General features: G+C 36.7%; 2 protein-coding genes and 2 pseudogenes across 4 annotated transcripts; all 4 read left to right on the plus strand.

The window, feature by feature from the left end:
• The first annotated feature begins 326 nt into the window (after positions 1-326).
• Positions 327-7069, plus strand: LOC103331287 (crossover junction endonuclease MUS81-like; annotated as a pseudogene). The gene is made up of 11 exons (XR_016127408.1): positions 327-588; positions 684-762; positions 888-974; positions 1085-1210; positions 1819-2047; positions 2921-3069; positions 3603-3664; positions 4801-4958; positions 5875-5952; positions 6270-6502; positions 6717-7069. The product of XR_016127408.1 is annotated as a crossover junction endonuclease MUS81-like (transcript).
• A 2428-nt stretch (positions 7070-9497) lies between these two features.
• LOC103331272 (putative pectinesterase/pectinesterase inhibitor 51) lies at positions 9498-12673 on the plus strand. Its single transcript, XM_008233884.3, has 2 exons — positions 9498-10976; positions 11790-12673. The coding sequence occupies exons 1-2, from the start codon at positions 9941-9943 to the stop codon at positions 12467-12469; spliced, it is 1716 nt and encodes a 571-aa protein (XP_008232106.2). The 5' UTR covers positions 9498-9940; the 3' UTR covers positions 12470-12673.
• A 2989-nt stretch (positions 12674-15662) lies between these two features.
• LOC103343880 (uncharacterized) lies at positions 15663-19151 on the plus strand. Of its 2 annotated transcripts, none has more exons than XM_089053450.1 (5): positions 15663-15867; positions 15994-16043; positions 16185-16290; positions 16375-16433; positions 18506-18530. In XM_089053450.1, the coding sequence occupies exons 1-5, from the start codon at positions 15754-15756 to the stop codon at positions 18510-18512; spliced, it is 336 nt and encodes a 111-aa protein (XP_088909576.1). In that variant the 5' UTR covers positions 15663-15753; the 3' UTR covers positions 18513-18530. The 2 variants fall into 2 exon arrangements, with proteins under 2 accessions (XP_088909576.1, XP_088909575.1); XM_089053449.1 differs by lacking the exon at positions 18506-18530 and adding an exon at positions 18612-19151 and having other exon boundaries at positions 15677-15867.
• A 398-nt stretch (positions 19152-19549) lies between these two features.
• On the plus strand, positions 19550-20377 carry LOC103343563 (SKP1-like protein 1 pseudogene; annotated as a pseudogene).
• The last annotated feature ends 1192 nt before the right edge of the window (positions 20378-21569 follow it).

Raw genomic sequence — 21569 nt, forward strand, 5'->3', positions numbered from 1 at the left:
ACTTAGGGAGTTTCACTAAAACACCCAAAATGGGGGCTACCCAAAACACTTTATAAACACACCCAAAACACATCATTACACACACTCAAAACCCATTTATAAACACACCCAAAAAATATACAATTGTTGATTTTGGAGTTGATTTTAGGTGTGTTTCTATGTTTAAATAGTGTTTGGGTTTTTTTTATAAATACATGTCTAGGATTGGGTTTATTTATAAGTTTGTATTAAACTTACACACACAACACATATGCTAGGACTCAAATTCAGGACTTTACCAAGGAAAATAAAACAATTACTCCAAACTACTGTACTAGTGAGTCCAAATCACTACATTATTGAGTCTTTTGCATAAGTGCCATTTTATTGAAGGAAAGAAAAAAGCTCTGGATTTGTCACCACTTTGGGCCGAGAACGCCTACTGGATTCCTCTGGGCCGTTAATTCTTCCTCCCAAAGCTCTCACCTTCTTTGTTCCTCAACAAATTATTTACCGAAGCGACGTAGTGAAGTTGATTTTCGCGCCTCATGCAAGGGTTTTCCGAGACCGGTTCAGGCAGCTCTGAACCAGAAGACTTGTCTAGAAACTGTGCGTTTCATTCCTCGTTGGCTTTACATTCTCTGTTTATATGATCTCCATTTCAAATTCATTAGTTTTGCTGTCAAATATGCCTTTTGTTTTAGATAAGAGAACCAAACGAAGCAGACGCTATGTTCCTCAGAAGAATTCTGTAGCATATGCATTGTTGATTACACTTTACAGGTAAACTGGAATTTTTCTTTAGCTAATATTCACTGCAATGCACTCTCACACAGCTGTGGTTGAATTTCTTTTGTCACATTTTTTTTTTGTAAAATTGGAGTTTTCTGATGTTAAGTTATCATCAGGGGAATTGGAAATGGGAATGAATTTATGCGTAAATAGGATCTTATCGATGCAGCTGAAGCAAGTGGGCTTTCTCGTGTGCCAATTATGTATGTTAATTTATGATATTAGTTCTGTAATTATCTTTTGTTTTACTTTTGTTTATTTGGGTTTAATTTGAATGTATCTGATGTTTTGAGACTGGGTTCTCTGCTCTTAGGCCAGAGAAGGGAAAGGGAAAAGCTGGACGCTTTGGGAGTTCTGCAAGGGAGTGGTATAGTGGATGGTCCTGCATGAAGACATTGATATCCAAGAGACTGGTTATCAAATCAAGTTGCCCAGCAAAGTATTTCTTTTGTATCTACATTTCTTTCTCATGTTTTGTTATGCTGTCTAGAAATTTAATATTTATCTTATATCAATTTTCTGCCTCTGTACTTGTAAATTTGAATGGCAAGAGCTCTCGCCTTATGACCTTCACAAATTTACGCAGAACAAGGAAAAATAAACCACATGGTCTTTATGAAAAAATGAATTACTTACAAAATCATTCACAACTAAAAAGTATATAGTAGGAAAGATCTGTTTTCATATAAATGATCATTTACAGATGGACTATCATGTGAAATTTATTAGAATCGTTGTTGTAACAGTTAGTTCTTTTCTGTTTAATAGAAGCATGTCTTGTCAAACCGGCAATGGGCAAATATTTTCTTTTTAGGTAATTGACATTTGAGTTGATTACAGGCTTAAGAAAATAATGATACTACTAGCTATGGAACCTTGTTCGTGGTATGGTTAGGTTCAACCTGATTTAGTACTTGCTTGAACCAAATATTTAGAAATCATGTATTATGGTGAGCAGTTCTTATAAACATAGACCTGGAAATTGTCAAGTTACAGTTGGATTGCATTTTTGCTATTAGAAGATGGTAATGCATGTAGAAACTGCAGGTACATGCTTAATCAAGAAGGTCAGGAAGCTGCACGTGAATGTCTCATGAGGTCTAGTATGGAAAACCCCATTGGAAAAAATGCTAAAGTGCTTTCTGTTCTGGATGTGGAGAATATTTCACATCAGGAGCTTGCTCATCGTGACTCAGCCACGGAAATGATATTGTTATCCCCTACTGTGAGTAGGTGGAAGAAATCATTTGATATTCCACGGCTATACATTGTGAAGGTATGTCTCTTACTAGCTTTTTAATTTTATCTTGACTTGTGGACTGGGAATAATAATCAGTTTCGATCTTCATTGATTTATTATAATTGCTGACACCCTCCTTTCCAATATTAAACTTTTAACTAAAGAGTTTGGTCTTGGTTGCTTAGTTCGTTTTAGACCTTCCCTCTGATTTGGGTTTTCTTTGTCCATAATATCATGTCATGTCAAGTGATATGGACCCACTTTCTTTCCCCCTATTTCTTCCCATCCTTTGAAGCTCAAAGGGGAGTTGTTTAAGTAGATTTATATGCTAAAATGTTGATAAGAAATGTGTTACAATTATTTTTAGATGAATGAAGTTAGTTTGGAAATGATTCCTTGAACAGAGAACGTTGTTTTTATTTTTTATTTTTTGCTTTTTTTGTGCACAAAAATTGACTGCTTAGTATTTTAAGTGGAGTAGAATCCAGATCTTGTTTTCCGAGGAAAAAATTTCATTTTATTTGACTGCCTACATTTGTTTGTTTGTGAAATTTCAGTTGAGGCTTCCTCAAGGCTTCTTCCAAAATATACCTATGTGGGAGAACCATGAATTGTATATGAGGCTTAGATTCTTTGGATCCTTGTTAATAAGTTTGATGCCTTCTTTTTAATTGTTATATATCTGAAAATATCATGTCAAATTGAAAGTGTCAAAATAGTTCCATACAGAGTTTTACTAAAAATCATACTTTAAGAGTCACATGCGAATTTTAGTTGTAGATTTGCAACACTGAAGTATGAACTTCTATGGCACTTCTTTATTAGATTTGAAAGTCACCTTTTCGAGTTCTGTTGAACACTGCTGAGTGTACTGTTATATGTTGCTTATTGACTCGTTGATTTTCTTAGAGTCATCCTGTGCCCAAGTCTAGATCGGATGATTTCAAAGCAAGTTCAAATGTCTTTTCCTTGCCGCCTCTAAGCTTTGGGGAGACATTTGAAGATGCATATGAAGTGATCTTGATTTTGGATGATCGAGAGCAATTTGCCACTCGGGGGTCAGTAACTTATTTCTTCTGCCATATTTCTTTTCATTTTGAAGCTAGTGAAAGATACTTCTTGTTCTTTCTCGACCTCAAAAGAGTTTTGTGGTTAAGTAATAATTATTTCATAATGAAAGACAGAGCAATAATTTATCAAATTAATTTAAAGATTTATGAATAAAAAGAGAAGAATCAAAGAGTGGGAGAAGGTGAAGGCTGAACAGAATTAAAACATAAATCTTCCCCAGTCTTCTTCTCCGCCCAGCCCTCTTACCACCTCAATTTCTCGAGAGGGAGATCAGTGAGAGAGAAGAGAGAGGGGCGGTTGTGAGTGCGAGCACCTTCCCCTGTGTGCATTTCCTGAATTTTTTAGATTTGTCATGTCATCATGTCTGTGTCGTGTTGTAACCGGTCTCCCTTTGATGTACTCTTCATGTTGGATCCTTGCTATTGTACTATGCTCAATACTAGTGTTTAGTCCTATTCTTTGTCCATTGTTTTGCTAGTGTTTATAAAACTCTGATTAATTTTGTATCTATTGTGTTTAGATCACGACCTGGGAGAATAATTGAGAATGTTCGTACTCAATTCAAAATCAAAATAGAGGTCAGTTCTCGAAGTCTGTTATGTGCTAGTTTTTCTAATACTTTCATTGAACATTAACTAGATTTTGAACTGTCGAGTATCCTTTTCATATGTTTTACTTTGTATCAGTTTCACAAAACATGGCAACTTTTGGTTCTGCTTTTTATCACTTTTTGTGTGTTTGTATTGTGTTAACATATTTTGCTACTTCATCGTTGAGTCAGCTGAAACTTTTAAATACAACGAGGAAACTTTTCATGTTTCCCTCTTCAGTTATGAGATAGTTTTTTATGTAATGGCACAGTGAATTCTGTGAAGCTAAGCTAATGGCCTTTTTTCTGAAAAGTATATACCTGTGGAATTGTCAGTAATATATTGCAAGTGTGTAATTTTTTTGCATTTAATTTTGTTTTTCTTGTTGCTTTTTGGTTTGTTCCCGCATTTACCGTGAATTTAGAGTATGCAGTTTTGAGAACCTAAGACATTGCAACTGGGGCTTATTTTGGCCTTCTATAGAGCAAAAACCCCACCATGGGACTTTGGTTTCCCCTATATGAAGCACTCAACTGAATTGATCCATTCATCCTTGGATAAGTAGGGCTTCAGCTAATCAGTTTCACTTTCACCTCCCCGGGACATCTTAGTAAGGCTGCATGTCTCCTCAGTGGCCTTATTCTTGCCTAGGCTTTGCAAAATCTCTCCACTTGCTTTGAGTCCTATAATTAAACTCCACATTTTTCACTGACTTTTACATTTCTCTCTTGCTATTTATGATGACAAAGTCATACTTCTAATCCATTCTACTTGTTTTTACCTTTTTGTAAATAATTCCCTTGCTAAAACCCGAACTCAGATTGGCTAATTTTCAGTTATAATTTTGAGAACTTGTAAGTATTTGGCTTCAGAACCTTCCATTCTTGTTGTTAAAAATATTTTGGTTTGTTGTAGTGTTCCGTATGTGTTTCTACTTCAACTCTCAAATTGTTGTGAGTATTAATCCGCATGGCATCATAAAATGATTTTTGAGATTTGTGTGAATAGTGAATTTTCTAGTTGTTATTTTACAATGTAAAATTGTGTCTTACTAAACTTTCTTGTCTTTGTTCTTGTTACCAATCTTCTTTCCACTTGTTGGAGTTAACAAATTGACTCTTCTACCAGTTAGGAGGTTACCAGTTGGAGATGGAATCTGAGTAGCTCGTCATAAACATCTTGAGAGTGAATATGTACTTGATTTTATTGTTGAGAGGAAGAAAGTGGATGATTTACGTTGTTCAATCAGAGACAACCGTTACCCGGATCAGAAACTGAGACTTTTGGTATTGGCTCTTAACGAAATGACTCAAGGTTTTGTCTTTTTTTGTTTTGTGAAGTTGCTTTTATATGTTGCATGCATGTTATTTTACAGATGTTGCAGCATAACTAAGCTGTTTTTTTTTTAGCTTCAACTTTTAATATGAATCTGCTTTTACTGCATCTTAGTTAGAAAATGTTAAATAACCAACTTTAGTTAGAGAATGAATAGGAGAATATCAAAATAGAAGGCTGAAAACAAAATTTATTTCTAGAAGACTGAATATATATACACCTATTTGAGTATTTGTAACATTTTTCTGTGCTCATGTCAAGGATGACGAATTTGAAAGGTAGCAATATATCTTCCATACGTGTATACATGTACCTAGGCAAGTACCTTGTTGCCTGTTTGTTTTTGGCCAGATGCACTTCTGGTATTCCTGGTGACCATCTAAGCTCGTATTTTCCCAGTCTATGTAGACTGTGTTGTTTGGTAGGTATTGAAGATAAACATTTGTTTGCTTATTGAAAGTAGATGAATCAAAAGTATGGGTGGAAAACATGCATGCATGTTGTGTGGAAAACAGTGCTTGAATGACAATAGGATATCATCCTGACTTAATGTTTGTGCAAGGATACTATGATGCACCACATTCAAGGGTTGTGAATGACTACAACTGATTAGTTATGACTAAACAATGATTGGTTTGTCTTTGTTTCTTATTTATTTTGTTTTCTATTTATGCTTGGCTCTTTTGGCTCCAATATTTACTAGAGAAATTTGTGTACTTCTAGCGTGTTTTAACATGCATTTGATGGTTTAGCTTTCCTAGAATGTTGGATTTAGTCTAGGCTCTTTGTCATCATATATTGTTACTGTGAAATTATATTATTTTTACGTTATGCTGATGTGCTTGGTCTTTCCGTTGTATATATTAGAGGTGTGGACTTAAGAAACTGATATCTTGTGGAAGGTGATCCAAATTGTTCTGAAGCTGCAGAAAGCATTAAAACAGCGTAAGCATTCCTGTAATATTCTTAATGGCTCCATTTCTTCCTGCATGACTTTAGATATTCATTTAGTGTGAATCATCATGTTTAAACTAGGAAAGTAAACCTCTGGCTTTGGTTAAAAGGTCTATGGTATATACTTTTTTGATCTTGTTATGAAAAACTAAAGATTTACACAAGATATAATTGTTATTTGTTACTTTTCCTTTTAATTATAAGCTGCACTTAAGATCATATAATAATCCTTCTATAGATGTCTTAATGATTGCAAAAAGTAACTATTAGTATTTGGGTTCAACAGTTATAATTCTCATCTTGCGCAGCTGTTTCACAACTGAAATTTTGGAGGGATTTGATGTTCAGAGAACCATTGGCTTGGTTGATACATTGAAGAAGTATGTTTATCTTACTGAAGCAATAACTCAATACTAGAAATCAGAGTATTCTGAGGAACAACGTAGCCATGCTGGGAGTTGTCCCTGTTTTGGTGAAGTTATCAAAAGATGCGAAGACCCGGATAAAAGACAGTGATGTATTTGCCATTCAGCTCATGCAGGTATTTACTGTTTCTGAGAGAAAGGAATATCATCCCTTATTTGACAGATAATGGCGTCTTGGCTCTGATCCCTAGATATAACAAGCTATGTGTTCATTCATGTATAACAACATGGAAAACGTTAAATTCTATGGGTTCTTACTTGGTCTAGAAGTAGGATATTTGTAGTGACAAAGTGATGAGCAAGACTTACATCTTGAGTTTTGAAACGCAGGTCCCCCAGGTAACTGAGGAAGTTGCCTTTGCTGTTCTGGATTTGTACTCGACACTTTTATCTCTTGCCCGTGCCTACTCTCTACTTGTAAGTCCAAGCAACACCATAATAATGGAAAGGCTAGATATTAGGGATTGTTTAGGAAAAAAAGTTGGATAACAAAAATGGCAGGGTTTTGTAAATAAGTAATAAGAAATGGGCAACTTTTATCCTTTATAGACTATTAGAGTTGCAAGGGCCTATCACATAATAATTTAATTGAAGACTATTGCCCATCGATATATGTGAATTAATCAGAAAGAGAGTTTTTTTGGAGTTTATTAATCAGAAAGACACCTGAGTCTTTGTTTTCTTCTCTCTCTCTCTCTCCTATAATAAAGAAAATAAAGAACAAGTTTTTTTGGTCTGAAAAATAAAAAAAGAAAGCACAAGTTACCCATGATAATAGGCGCCAACCGAATCCTAATCCGCCTCTCCTACTAAGTTTCCTATTTGTACCAAAAGATCAAGGCAACCTAATTGCAATTGATTTGGATTCTAACTTCTCTTTGAACAAGGCTTTGGAGTGGGGCAGGCTATAATATAAACCCTAGAATTGTAGTTAGCCTTTGTATCCATTAGTTTCTTAAACGGTTTCTTGCTTCTTGTTAGCCATGTCTGCAATTCGAAGTTCATGCAACGAGAATAACAGCGATTCCTGGGAAATATTGGGGTTGTGTTTGTTTGGTTGCTTTTACTTTGTATGCCTGCTTAAGTTTGGAAGAGCCAAAAGGCCATGAATTCAGCATCAACGATGCTTATCTACCCGATTTAATTACACCGAAACCAACCATACTCTCTCCTACAAGCTCCCCCTCAACATCACCGTCACAAACCCTTACAAGGATCCCTTTGAGTTGATTGACACCCAAGTCACTGCATACTATAAAAAAAAAAATAGATTTGGCCTTGTCACCTTGATCGACACCCGGACAACGTTTCGCCTAGAAGCCAATAATCCAACCATCTTTCAGAATGCAGTTGTTCAAGGGTGGAAGCCTATGGTGTTTGAGGAACCCTTGCTTCTCAATACTACTCGCCTTTACAGTATTGACGTGGTGATTGCTTTCAAAGATAAGAATCATGAGATTGGCGGTGAGGTCATGTGCAATCTAAATGTTCCTTTGAGTTTTAACGAAACATCTTGCAATGGTTACAAGCCTACAAAGTGCATCCAGGTTTTTCTTGAATATGTACGCTCGAAACATTGATGTGTTAATCAATTTCAATTTTCAACTCGTGCTTAGCAAATATTGTCAATTTTCAACTTGTGCTTAGCCAAACCTCTTGTAGTTAACTCAACCAATACGCTCAAACTCTCATGGCACCGTGGTAGGGATCCTGAGCCTCTCCATTTAGAGATTTTATATTTACCCGCATTTCATAAAATATGGATCATCCAAATAATTCAATGCGTGAGAACACACCCACTTAATAAGTTCGCAATTTTCTTTAAAATTGACTTTAACAGTCCCTTTTACGGAAAAATAAAAATAAAAACAAAAACGGCTAACAATCCCTCCATCATCGTTGCCGTAGCACCTACTTTTTCTTCCCTCTTTATAATTGGTCTTTCTTTCTTATCTTCTTTATTTTTCCCTTTCGGCTTATTGGTAGTCTAACCCCACTTAAACGACCAAGCCCTCGCTATCAGAATAGCAATCAATTGAAATATGTTCCTAATCAATAAAAATCTTACATAATATTTCATTACATTTTTATTTTTTTTTGTAAACTCTTTTATCATAAGTATTGTTGGGGGGGGCCTTGTTAATTAATCTGTGAAATTTCGATTATATCAATTGCTTTGTCTATATTGGCCGTCCTCCTCCTCTCCTTCAAGTGCTGTCATGAGAATTATATATCATCTTTCTTCTTTATACAAAAGAAATACTTTGCAGTTCAAAAAGTTTCATGAAGAATTTGGCCTAAGTAAAACATGGCATGATCTGCAAATTGTTTCCACTCCTTGTGCAAATTTAGTCACAAAGAGTGGAAACAATTTGGACGCGCTGACTTGTTTTATAATTATAGTGAAACATAATTTAATTTTAAGATAATCGCGTAATGATATATATATTTTTTCAAAGGCATGAAACTAAAAAAGTCAAACAATACAATTGATGGAGAAAATGAACAAATCAAATAAATTAATTGAAGGAAGAAACAAAGTCAAAAATATATATAAATGAAGATAATCGAGGCTAATCAGAATTCGATGCCTCTTTAAGAGTATAATAAAATATGGTACTTTTGAAATGTTTATCGTTATGTAATTTATTAATGCAATCTCCCTATCGTTTGACAACAAAACCTCAGATTCTCTACATTGACCATATTATACTTCTCAAAGTCTTAATAGGAAAATGATCATGTTTACAATATTCATTAATATGTATATTTTCTTTCTATTTGGGTAAAATTCTGTTCATATTATAATAGAAAAATTTACTTACAATAGAATTACACTGTTTTACTATTCTGGCTAAAACGTATTATTAAATTATTAATAAAAATAACCAAAAATGTTATCCTCGTTGCATAGAAGTTGCTCTGTGAAACAGATACCGTCAAATTAGTAGTACATGTGTGTGTCATAAACGAGACACGCGAAACTATTTTGTTTGTTATCTCTTTGTTTCGCCAAGATACCATTGACCCATGAAAAAGGTAAAACAGTAAACCAATTAGAAAAGTCCATTGAGTTGTTAATCTACAGTTCCGTAACATAATTGGTAGATTAAGATCGTCACTAACTTCCCTGTATATTTTATCTTCTTCTCCTTCAGTTACGTACTAAACTGAAAACCAAACCAACAACTCTCTCCACCATCCACCGGATTCGAAGAATCCAAAGTCCAAAACCAAAAGAGAAATAATTGAGCTGCGGATTGGTTTACTGCTCGCCTTTTTCTCTCTCCCAATTCAAGTCCGCCAGATGGCCTTCCCTGTTCCACTGAAATCTCCAAATCCCTAAACCTAGCTCTCTGTAAATCCGTGACACACAGAGCAACCAAAATCCCCAAAAGCCATGCCCGTGACCTGTCTCGTGAATTCAATTCCTATTGCCTAAAATTAAACCAGAATCAAACAAACCAAATCCAACTCCCAAAACCCACTAACTCCCAAATTCTAAAATTGACCCATTGAATGCGCACCCAAATTCATAACGCACCCATGACGCCATGACCACCCATCATCATCGAAAACCCATAAAACCCATCAAGCTACCATGTTGTTCTTCATCCCCCAAACCCAAATTCCTCTTTCTCATTTCCATGGCCTCCTTCCTCTTCCTCGCCCTCCTCTCCCTCACTATCTTCCTCTCTCTCACCTCCGCCGCCCGCAACCGCCACCCGCCTCGCAGCCACGTCATCTCCCCCAACCCTCAGATCCAGCAAGCCTGCAAAGCCACGCGCTTTCCCGACGCATGTCAGGCCTCCTTAGCCGGGCTTGTCACTGACCCGAACACCACCCCAGTCCAGATCATCCAGTCCGCCATCCAGGTGTCCACCGATGGCCTGCAGACAGCGCAGAAGATGGTCAAGTCTATCCTAGACTCGTCCGCAGGCAACGAAAACCGCACCACCGCCGCTAAAAACTGCCTCGACGTCCTCGGCAACTCCGAGTACCGCATTTCGCTCTCCACTGACAGCCTGTCACGTGGAAGCATTAGAAACGCACGTGCCTCGATGAGCGCCGCGCTGCTCTACCAATACGACTGCTGGTCGGCCCTTAAGTACGCCAACGACACACAGATGGTCAACCAAACGATGTCGTTTCTCGACTCCCTGACCGGAAAATCCAGCAACGCCCTCAGCATGATGTTCTCGTACGACAACTTCGGGAAGGACACCAAGTCGTGGGCCCCGCCCAAGACCGAGCGCGACGGGTACTGGGAGCGGGTCGAGGGTGGAGGGTCCGGCCAGGAGGTTCGGGTCGGAGTGCCGCCGGGTTTAAAGGCGGACGTGACGGTTTGCAAGGAGGAGAGCGAGAAATGCTACAGGACGGTGCAGGAGGCGGTAAACGCCGCACCGGCTAACGCGGGAGCGAAGAAGTTCGTGATTCGTATAAAGGCTGGGGTGTACGACGAGATCGTGAGGGTGCCCTTAGAGAAGCGAAACGTGGTGTTTTTGGGTGACGGGATGGGCAAAACGGTAATTACCGGGTCGTTGAATGTGGGCCAGCCCGGAATTTCCACGTACAACACTGCCACAGTCGGTAGGTCATTGCATACTTTTTTTTTTATTATTTTTTTAATTACTGAAGTTTTTAATTTGCCATTCCAACTTGGTAGTTAAAAACAAATGCAGTAGATAGCGATCACACTATTTGTGGTGCGGTGGTGTGGACTCGCACCCACGTAATTGTGGAGGATGGGTGCGTGCAGTACATGCTGGAACACACTCTTATGTTGCGGTCCATCTAAGCAATTGTAATTTTTAAACGTAAAGATTGGTGGGAAACACTTTCATGTGTTTCTGAAGTAAAATGAACTCATTCTTTAAGACATGGAAGTATTTAGTTGGAATGGGAGGAGAGAGATAGTTTCTTCAATTAATCTTGTTAGGTATGGGTGCTTAGGATAATGGCTGGCTAGTACTAAGCTAGGGGATTTGAGAGGCATTATGGCATTAAGATTTTCGGGTTTATTCAAAGGCTTAGCTTAAGATTCCACTACTTGTCGTATTTGGTTTGGTATTGCTGTCTGCACATGACTCTCGAGACACCGAGAGAGTCATGATGATATTGCCGAGGGACATTTTTATCATAATATTTTTGTCTTATTTTGAGCAATTAGCAATAATTTTGTCCTAAGACAAAACAGAGAAATGTGTTTCCTTTAGTTTGGCACTACTTATTATTTTGATTCTGATGTTTTCTTTCTAGTTTGCATTTTTCCACAACTTCACCCACGTTTTGTAGGAAATAAATGTGACATGAAAGCAACAATTTTTCCTTGAGCTTTTTCCTTTTATGCTTGATAGTTTCCTGAGCAAGTAAGGATGCTAATTGTTAACACTTATTATGCAGGAGTTCTTGGTGATGGGTTCATGGCTAGTGGCCTCACAATCCAGAACACAGCAGGCCCTGATGTCCACCAGGCAGTAGCCTTCAGATCAGACAGTGATCTCTCTGTAATTGAGAACTGTGAATTCTTAGGCAACCAGGACACTCTCTACGCGCACGGCAACCGCCAGTTCTACAAGTCATGCAACATCCAAGGCAACGTCGATTTCATCTTCGGAAACTCAGCTGCGGTTTTCCAAGACTGCAACATCCTCGTCCGCCCTCGACAACAGAAACCCGAGAAAGGCGAAAACAACGCAGTCACCGCCCACGGCAGAACAGACCCCGCACAGTTGACAGGTTTCGTATTTCAGAACTGCTTGATCAACGGAACGGAAGAGTACATGACGTTGTTTCGCAGCAAGCCCCAAGTGCACAAGAACTACTTGGGGAGGCCCTGGAAGGAGTATTCGAGGACAGTTTATATAAACTGTAACATGGAAGCTCTTATTACCCCAGAGGGATGGATGCCTTGGAGTGGGGATTTTGCTTTGAAAACCCTTTTCTATGGGGAAGTTGGTAATTCTGGAGCTGGCTCTGATTTGTCCAAGAGAGTGTCATTTAGCAGCAAGATCCCATCCGAACATGTTAATACATACTCTGTGCAGAATTTTATTCAGGGAAACGAGTGGATTTCAACATGAAAATTTTATAGGGATTTTCAAATCCTTTATAACAATAAATATTAATTAGCAGTGAGTGTACAAGGAGCTCATATCAAATTATTAAATACTCTTTTTAGTGGAGCTGTGGAGGGAAAGATGGTTGATTTTTTCTTTGTCAGTTCTTGTAACGTTTACCCTATAATGTGCCCTCTTTATTATAATTTACATTTCTGGTTGGCGTGAGATTTGAATGAGTCATGAGCAAGGGCCATCAACCATCACTGATTTATTTTTTTTCGTATTCAAAGTTTTCTCGAACATTGGACGAACAAGTTTCAACCTCAACAAGGTGAAGTCGCATTCGTTGAACAAGATGAGAGATCCAAATTGGTTTGAGAGACAAGAAATGGAAAAAGTCTGCAGTCTTGTCTGGGTTGATTGGGAATGAAAGTTGAATAAGAATGTGTATTTTCGACCACAATCTTCGTTGAATAACACAGGGAGAATTGAGATTCAATATTCCAACCACACGGTTATGTTTGAAAACGAACATTGAGGGCTCGTTTGGTACACCGTATTAGACTCTGGATAGGAATAAATAGTCAATGTCGTCAATTTGTATTATTTAATGACCTGAACTATTTTAAACGATTTGGACTTTTAATACTTTTCTTATCTGACTAACTAATACAACTCATATACTCCGGTTTATATATATATATATATATTAGTCAAACCCCCGATTTAAATAATACATGTTTAATTATAAAGTTAAGGAAAAAAAAAACGCGTGAAACATCATACGCTTTCATCTTCTTCTCCCTATGATTCTCCTACGCAAGAGGCACCAGTCAACAGTTGGTATTGGGGTTGACTCTCGCTTCATCGCCATCGACGACGTCCAAGTTCGTGAAATTGCAATTCAATGGGTTGGTGGGGTTTGCATACCTAATTGAAGGAAAAGTCCCCAGGATAAACAGAACATCACGAAGTCAATTCTGCAATCAACGGATATTTCTCCACCTATCGAGGGAGATTTTAACAAGTCCAAGTCGGGTCTGACATTCTCCCCTTTCAACAAGTCCTTTGTTTATTGCTTTCATCAATTTTCTTCATCATTTTGATTTAAAGTTTTATACTTTCTTGATTTTTAAGTTTTATGTTTGTTTGTTTATATGCAAATTAATATATGACTTGTTTGTTGGGTTGGGTAGCTGTAGACATTTCAATTTGCATTTGAGTTTAGAGGAGGGTGGTAAAAGGATGATGTCAACACAAAAACCATCAGAAAATAAGTTTTATTTATTTATTTTAAATATATCAAAATGTGATATTTTTTTTCTTCATCAATAAACATCCCAAGTTCTACAATTATGATAATGAGTTAATTGATGTAATCTTGTCTTATAGATTTTGGCAAAAACAAAAGAAAAGAAAAAACTTATAATACGTGTAACTTAGTCAGACTATTTATCCGGAACAATACCAAATACCTTATAATTTTATGGATATATAGTTAGTACTATCTGGACAGATTATTATTATCCGACATATATGAGTTAGTACAATCCGATGTACCAAACGAGCCCTGAGGGTGTAAATTTATAAAATTGAAAATGACTTCATGGGTCTTTTGTAGTTAGCTTTTAAATATTTAAGTTTGTTATTGAAGTAAGGGCGGGCAACGAGACCGGAAAACCGGAACACTGAGCTACATCGAATGAAAATAACCAAAAGAAAAAAAAATCACATTAACTAAAAAGTCAACAAATCAGCACCAAACTAAACCGATTCAGGTGTCAGTTTCACAACTTACCAAATCAGACCGGACTGGACCGGATGGGTATTATTTTTATTTTTTTAAAATGATTTAAGTCCAACGTTAAATTTCTAATCCCATAACTAATATTTTTCCAAGCCCAATCTCAAAACACCTTTCTTTTCTAGGTCCAATAATCTCTCTTTGCATGAAATTGGATCATTTGTGAATTTTTATGCCCAAAAATAAAATATTAGTTAGAAGTTGTAAAAATAAATAAAATAATATCTTGTCCAAAATCGAAAAAATTGGAAATCGTGCTGGAACGGGTTTAAATCGGACCAACCGGTTTCATAATTTTTTTACTAAAATAGGATCGAATGTTTAACTAGTAGCAGTTCCGGTGTAGTGGAAATTGGACCGGACCGAACCGCGCCCACCCCTACTTTGAAGTACTAAATTTTTCTATATTTAAGTTTTAATACTGCAGATGTTAGGTTAGTTGACTAGGGAGTGAGTCTGTGCCTTGCACCCAAATTCTAGTCTAGATATTTATTCAAAAACCTATTTTAGCATGACATATTATATAAAAACTCATATAGAGCCTATTTGGAAAGAAAAATCCAAACCTAGTCACTTATTATTTTCTAATTGGTTATTATAAAATTTTAACACATTAAGAACCAATTAGAAAATGACAAGTTGCTAGTTTTGGGGTTTTCACTCCAAATAGGCTATATAAGAGTTTTTGTATATTATGTCATGATAAAATGGGTTTATTAGTGAAATCCACATTTGAATTGATGTAATTTTGAATAGTTGAGTTAAACTTTATAGTTAATTTGAATGTGTTGAATGATAATTTAATATGAAACTTAATGTAAAAATGTATGATATATTTTTTTTTGGTAAAAAAAATTTGAGATTTGGGGCGGGTATGGAGGATAGTCCTTCGATGGGGACGGGTACAGGGATTCCCCAAAACCTATTAAACGGGGATGAGTTTGGGGACAAGGACGATGACGAGGATAGACAGAGGGGACGAGGATGGTATTGTCATACCTGGCCCCTACTCGACTCGTTGCCATCCCTAATTAGAGCTATTTTATACTATCGTTTGAAAAAAAAAATATTTTATTTTTTATAATACTAGTTGAAATCAATTATAAGAATGGTTTGGTTATAGTTAGAAAAATTGATATTTTACCCTTTTAAATCAATAAAGATAATTTTCTTAAATAATAGCATAGAATAGATTATAAAAGAGTCCACTGCAAGACCATTAAGCACAAAATTTTGGTCGCAAAAAAAAAAAAAAAAAAAAACCTCACAATATTTTGCTGGGCAAAGTGGTCAAATTGGTTGTATCAAAGTAATTTATGGGCCAATCGATGGGGATGAGAATTGGGCTATACACTTGATCCAGCAGCGTCTGCAGAGAATTGAGCTGAGCCCAAGTCAAGTCGGGTGTCCGTGTGCCGCTCATCTCACAAACTTGAAGAACGGGAACAAGAGAGAAAGTTATAATTGTTCAAAATTCAACTCCCCGAAGAAAGAAAAGAGAATGGTGAATCAACATTCTTCATCTTCTTCCTCGCTCGGAATTCCAGTCCTTTTATTGTTGTTATTGTTGTTGTTATCTCCCACAGTTCTCGCCAAGTCTCGTCGCCCAATCTCTGTAATGCCTCTGTTTCTAACTCTCTGTTAATTTCTTTATCTGATACTAATGCTATGATTGTGAGATTTTTGTTTCTTTTTATTAATTCTGAATTTTGATGGGGTTTTTTATGTGGGTATTTGGCAGGATTTTGAGACGAGGCAGAAGAAGAACCAATGTTATGCAGATATTGAGAGGTACCAACCTCCTTCTCTCTTTTTAATTTCCCATTTACTAATTTTTTGTGCTTTTCCTAGTAGTAAGCATATTGTCAGCTTGCAAATCATAGATATGATAGTGCTCTGATTGCTCCTTTTTTCCTTACACTATGGGAATAGCGGATTGTGGGGTTGGCAATGTAAGTCTTCTTTGATAGCAAAAGAGAATTGTGCTTTGCGATGCCTTTCTTCAACTTGTTATGAGCTTGTCTACGAGAGTGATCCGGTAAGATGGACTATTTTGTACTCTCCTTTGTTGGCTTGGTTCCGTTATACTTATTATTTTATCTGGCATGTGTTCTGGTTGTAGCTTGAAGAAGGAGAGAAAGATCTAGTTAGGGGCCAAGAGTTCAAGTACTGTATGCACAAGTAAGTTCCATGTCTTTAGGGATATTAATTTTTTTTTTTTTTTGCTGTACTATTGAGTTGATGCAACATGATAATTAGTATTTTGAAGATAACATAAGGGCCATAGTTGAAAAAATGTAGTTTTTACATTTGATTACTGGATTTTTGAAGGGGTCAATGGTAAAAATTGCTGAGAACATCAAACCACCAAATTTTTATTTTTATTCCTTGGAAAAAGGGACTTTTCTTTTTCATTTCATTAGGAAAAAAGGTTGAGAACTGCCAACTGCTGGTTCACTAAGAAGGTGAAAAATCAAGTCTCTTTTTCCTGAATGTAAGAATGTAGCCTTGGCTGCTCTTGTATCCTGTATATGAATATAGAAAACTTGAGATGATTGAGATACCTTAGCCAACAGTACAAAATTGATTTGGCTGATTGAAGTGTTTTACATTTTGCAGTTGAGTGTTGGGGCACTTTAGGGACTTAATTCTTTGTTGGGTTTTAATATTTGCTTGTGTTAACCCGCCTGTGGGCTAATTTGTCTAGTGTAGACACTGAGGTTGTGTTGCGATGGGTTAAAGGTATAGTCAAGGGCAGTTGTTGGACCAGTCTAGGACCTCTTAAAAGACACAATTTCTGGTATTATACTGAAATATATCCTCAGAACTGTACTGACTAGCAAATAGTTGGCATTCATAAAGATCCCCTACCTAGTGGAGGTTGGCGTACTGAGTATCGCACTATCATTTGACATCTGGGATATATTCTTGAACCTTTCTCTTCCTTCTAAAATGTTATTACTATTTTCTCAGTTTTTAATTCAGTGTTGGTGGTGCTCATCAAGGTCAGTCTCCCGTGGTTTGTGGTCCTTCAGGTTATACCAGCAGCCACCTTTCATTATTTACTAGCACCAAATTTTATTACGAATCGGATCAAATCTCACAAGTAAGGAACATAATTTTTTTAGGGAGAAGACCGTTCTTTAATGGGAATTGAGGGATACAATGGTGGAATGGATTTTTGAGTGGATTAGATAGATCCTTTCTTTCAACACCCAAAAAAAAGATAGATAGATCTCTTCTAGTTTTTCCTTGCATTCCATGCAGATTGATTTTGTGCTATCCTTATTTCTTTTTTCTGTTTTTTTTCCTCTCATTCCTCAATGCTTGGTTATGCCCAATGTGATAAATTTCTTACTTAAAAATAAAAATAAAATAACTGATCTGGACATTGGACATGTTACAAAGATTATTGTTATTTAGTGTGAGGATGTGAACCTTATTGTCACTTGGTAATAGTAGATAGTGATGTGGATCATGCCTATTGGGTCTACACTCAATTCATATTATAAATTAGGTCTTTCTGGAAGTGGCTTTGAAAACTTGTTGAGGAATTCTTTGCTTTATGGCAGTGTTGTTAAAGTATAACAAATTTACCATAGGTTGGGGATTAGATGTTCTGTGTTGGCTGCCATCCTGGCTTCTGTACTTTACTAAGATGATGAAGTTATATTGGCAGAGTATTTTCTCCTACTGTTCAGATAATGCTACCCTGCTGCCTTTTGTGGTATATAGAGCCTTGAAGGAAGTTGTGATTTTTCTTTAAGTGAAAGTGTATATATAAAAAGTCAAATCAGATGACTAATCCTGCTCCTATAAAACTAGGTTATTTGGTGATGGAGAATAGCATGTCTTTTGGAGCTTCTTTTTAAAAAAATACATGTCCTTTGGAGCTAGAAGGTCCTTTGAATTATACAACAAGTCAATTGTTCTGGCTACTTAAATGCAGGATGCATTTTAGTTTATTATAGTTTCAAAAATTACATGCATGTGGGTGTGCTTGGTGATAATGGGATGAGCTGCATGTCCTAAGCATCCAAACTTAGCATAGAATGTTTTTGCTACAGAGGTTTCAATCCTTACCAGCGCATTGCTTTGTCTCTGCCCTTTTCTTTTAGTTTGTGCTTAGTTTGCTAGGCTGGTCGAGTAATTTTGTGTTGGTTTTTTGAGATTACTTGTATTGGTTTTGTAAAAGTTGGTGGTGTCTGCTGCAACCTTTTCTTTCTAACTTTTTGGTCATTTTTATCTTACAGTTTCTGATTCAAGTTGGAGACAGTTTACCTACATAAATAATCGCATCAAGGCATTGGCAAATTACTTGGGGTTGTTTTGTAACTCTTGATACATGTTTCCTTGCAGGTTATCTTTGGGAGAGAGCCTTGAGGGTATCAAGGGTTCATTTAATTATTAAATATCTGAGCTAAAAATGTTGCTTGTAAAGTAAGTTCGTATGAAGCTGTCCATTTCTCCAACTCTGGAAAAAGAAGAAAAAAACAGGATTGATAAAAGTCAGAGTTCATTTTCCAATTCTCCTCTTGCATGTAGTGGAATGCTTTGCAGGTTGAGCCGCAAACCAGGTTCAGGCTGTCCAGAATATCTGGCATTAGGGTTCATACTTTATCCTTCATCAATGATTGGGAGTTTACCGAATGCGACAACTTGCAACTATTTTCTTTAACGTCTGTAATAGTTACATTAATATGCTTGGACTTTAGTCAATCTGAATGAAACCGAGGTCAGCCTAGAATCCGAATTTCTCATGTGCTAGCATATTCAGGAGGCTGCTTATGAGTTTTCAGTAAGAGAAATCAAACCTTTGTGTATTATCCTGATAGAGATGAAAGAGAATGTGTTGCTACTGTTTCAATATTAACATGGAGGTTTAGAGTTTTACTTCAACTGTTGGTTTCTTCAACTCTATTTTAAAAGGTGTGCTGTGTTTCTTCCTATATTTTGTTTGTGGGTAAAAGAATTAGCAAAAGATTGAAATTGTATCAATCTAACATTTCATTACTTTAGTCTCTTTGTTAACGCATAACGAGCCAGTTTTTCCTTTTCTTTTCTTTCTCTTTGTTAACGCATAACGAGCCAACCGAGCCCCCCAGCACCTTCTACCGAAATCTTGCCCAGTAATAGCGTTGGATAAAATCAGCTGCATGAAAAAGAATAAACAGCGAAGAAGAAAAAATATATAATTAAAATAAAACTTTCCCTTTCCTATTTGTTACAGGGGCCGTCAGCCACTTTCCTTTTCCTAGTATGAGAATGTTTCCTAATTTGAGAAAAATATATATATCTCTCCTTTTTCTACACGGACAAGGTGTTATAGGTAGGCTATAAAATCACCCTAAAGTCTATCAACCTTTGCAACTCAAATCTCTCAACCAAAGCCAAAGAAGAAACTCTCTCCCAAGTTCTCAATTCAAAGTCTTAGTTAATATTACAAAGACCAAAACAATGGCCTCCGTTGAGATGAAGAAGATAACACTGAAGAGCGACGACGGTGAGATCTTCGAGGTGGAGGAGGCTGTGGCCATGCAGTCACAGACCATCAGGCACATGGTGGAGGACGACTGCGCCGATGGCCCAATACCTCTGCCGAACGTGACCAGCAACATCGTAGCGAAGGTGATCGAGTACTGCAAGAAGAAACATGAAGAGGATGCCGATGGCGAGAAGAACAAAGAGGACATTAAGAACTGGGATGCTGCGTTCGTGAAGGTGGACCAGAGTACTCTGTTTGACTTAATCTTGGCTGCAAACTATCTCAATATCAAGAGCCTGCTGGATTTGACCTGCCAGACTGTGGCGGACATGATCAAGGGAAAGACACCTGAAGAGATCCGTGACATCTTCAACATCAAGAATGACTTCACGCCTGAGGAGGAACAGGAGGTTCGTAATGAGAACCGATGGGCATTCGAGTGAGAGAGTTAAAGATCCCCTAGATACCTGTTATTATTACATAATTTGACTTTTTGTCTATTATTTTTCTTCTAGTTATAATTCAATTGTTTTTTTTTAATAAATTTTTTTGTTAGGTGATTGCTCAGATGTAACCAAGATTTCTGCAAAACCTTGTTTGTCAAATATTTCTAATGATAGAGTTATGTCTCTTTTCTTTCTTTGGTTTTGGAATTCTTTTCTTTCTTTGGTTCTGGAATTTGGATTCTTCGAATTGGTGGCTGGTTTTGGTTCTGTCTGAGTTTAGTATGCAATTGAAGAAGACGTACGTAAAAGATTAATGCAGGAACAAAGTTAATGACGATCTTAATTAACCAATTATGTTACGTAAAAGATTAATGAACAGAATTAACCAATTATGTTAACAACTTAATGACTTTTCTAATTGGTTCTTCCCAAGTTTGCAAATTGGCCAAGTTACTCAATGGATTGCAATAGAGTTAAACTCAAAATAATAAATTGAGATTTGTTCTGTTTTGAAGCTGGAAATTTACCAATACACAAATAATAATTTTTGGATGGCGAATGAATTCAATACACAAATAATAATTCAGGAGCTCAAGACAAACCAATCATTGTTTTAGTCATTCACAACACTTGAATCGATGTAGTGCATCAAATACTGTTTTCCACTTGCAGACATAAAATCTAATGTCATCAACATGCTTGCATGTTTTCACCACACAATTGTTTACATCGTGAAATGGACAGATGAGTACATGACAAATCTATTTAACTTCTCCATTTGATGGTCTCTATGCGTCAGTGAAATGGACAGATGGTTTTGAAGAACATTTTGACTAGATGGTGCAAAATGGACAAGAGGAGATTCTTAAGGAGAACCAGTGGACATTTGAGTGATCTATTAAAATTAATATGTTGGATATCATATAGTTAGAGACTCCCTATAATTCAAACGGTTTTTGGGTTTTTGTTTTTGTTTTTGCTTAGGTGATTGCCAGTGCCGCCCTAAGGGTGGGCGAGGAGGGCGATGGGCACGGGCCTCGCATTTATAGGGCCCTAAATTATATATTTTATATATGTACCAAGTTGAAGAATATAATTTTAGAGGAGAATAATTTCAATAGTTTGGCATTTAGAGGCCCCAAATCTGATTATAAGTGTTTTTGAAGAGTCCAAATGAAAATTATGTAATATGTGAACATCAATTGCATATATTTAAGTATTTAATTGCGAAAAGTAGCAATCAATGAAAGAAAGCCAATAGGGACTAGAATTCTTTTATTTATCCAAAAATTCTTGTCAGTAGATTATTTAGCGATGAAATCTGAAAGAGTACAAATTATTTATATCCTCATTCTTCTTTATTTTCAGATTGGGGAAGTGATTATA

This window comes from Prunus mume, linkage group LG5, assembly GCF_029339155.1.
Source record: "Prunus mume cultivar Tortuosa linkage group LG5, ASM2933915v1, whole genome shotgun sequence".
In the NCBI taxonomy this organism is placed as follows: Eukaryota; Viridiplantae; Streptophyta; class Magnoliopsida; order Rosales; family Rosaceae; genus Prunus; species Prunus mume.

Coding starts and splice junctions, on each gene's coding strand:
- LOC103331272 (XM_008233884.3), top strand. CDS start 9,941: ATGACCACCCATCATCATCGAAAACCCATAAAACCCATCAAGCTACCA. Junction 10,977..11,789: donor GTACAACACTGCCACAGTCG/GTAGGTCATTGC, acceptor CTTATTATGCAG/GAGTTCTTGGTGATGGGTTC.
- LOC103343880 (XM_089053449.1), top strand. CDS start 15,754: ATGGTGAATCAACATTCTTCATCTTCTTCCTCGCTCGGAATTCCAGTC. Junction 15,868..15,993: donor AGTCTCGTCGCCCAATCTCT/GTAATGCCTCTG, acceptor GGTATTTGGCAG/GATTTTGAGACGAGGCAGAA. Junction 16,434..18,611: donor TTCAAGTACTGTATGCACAA/GTAAGTTCCATG, acceptor GTTTCCTTGCAG/GTTATCTTTGGGAGAGAGCC.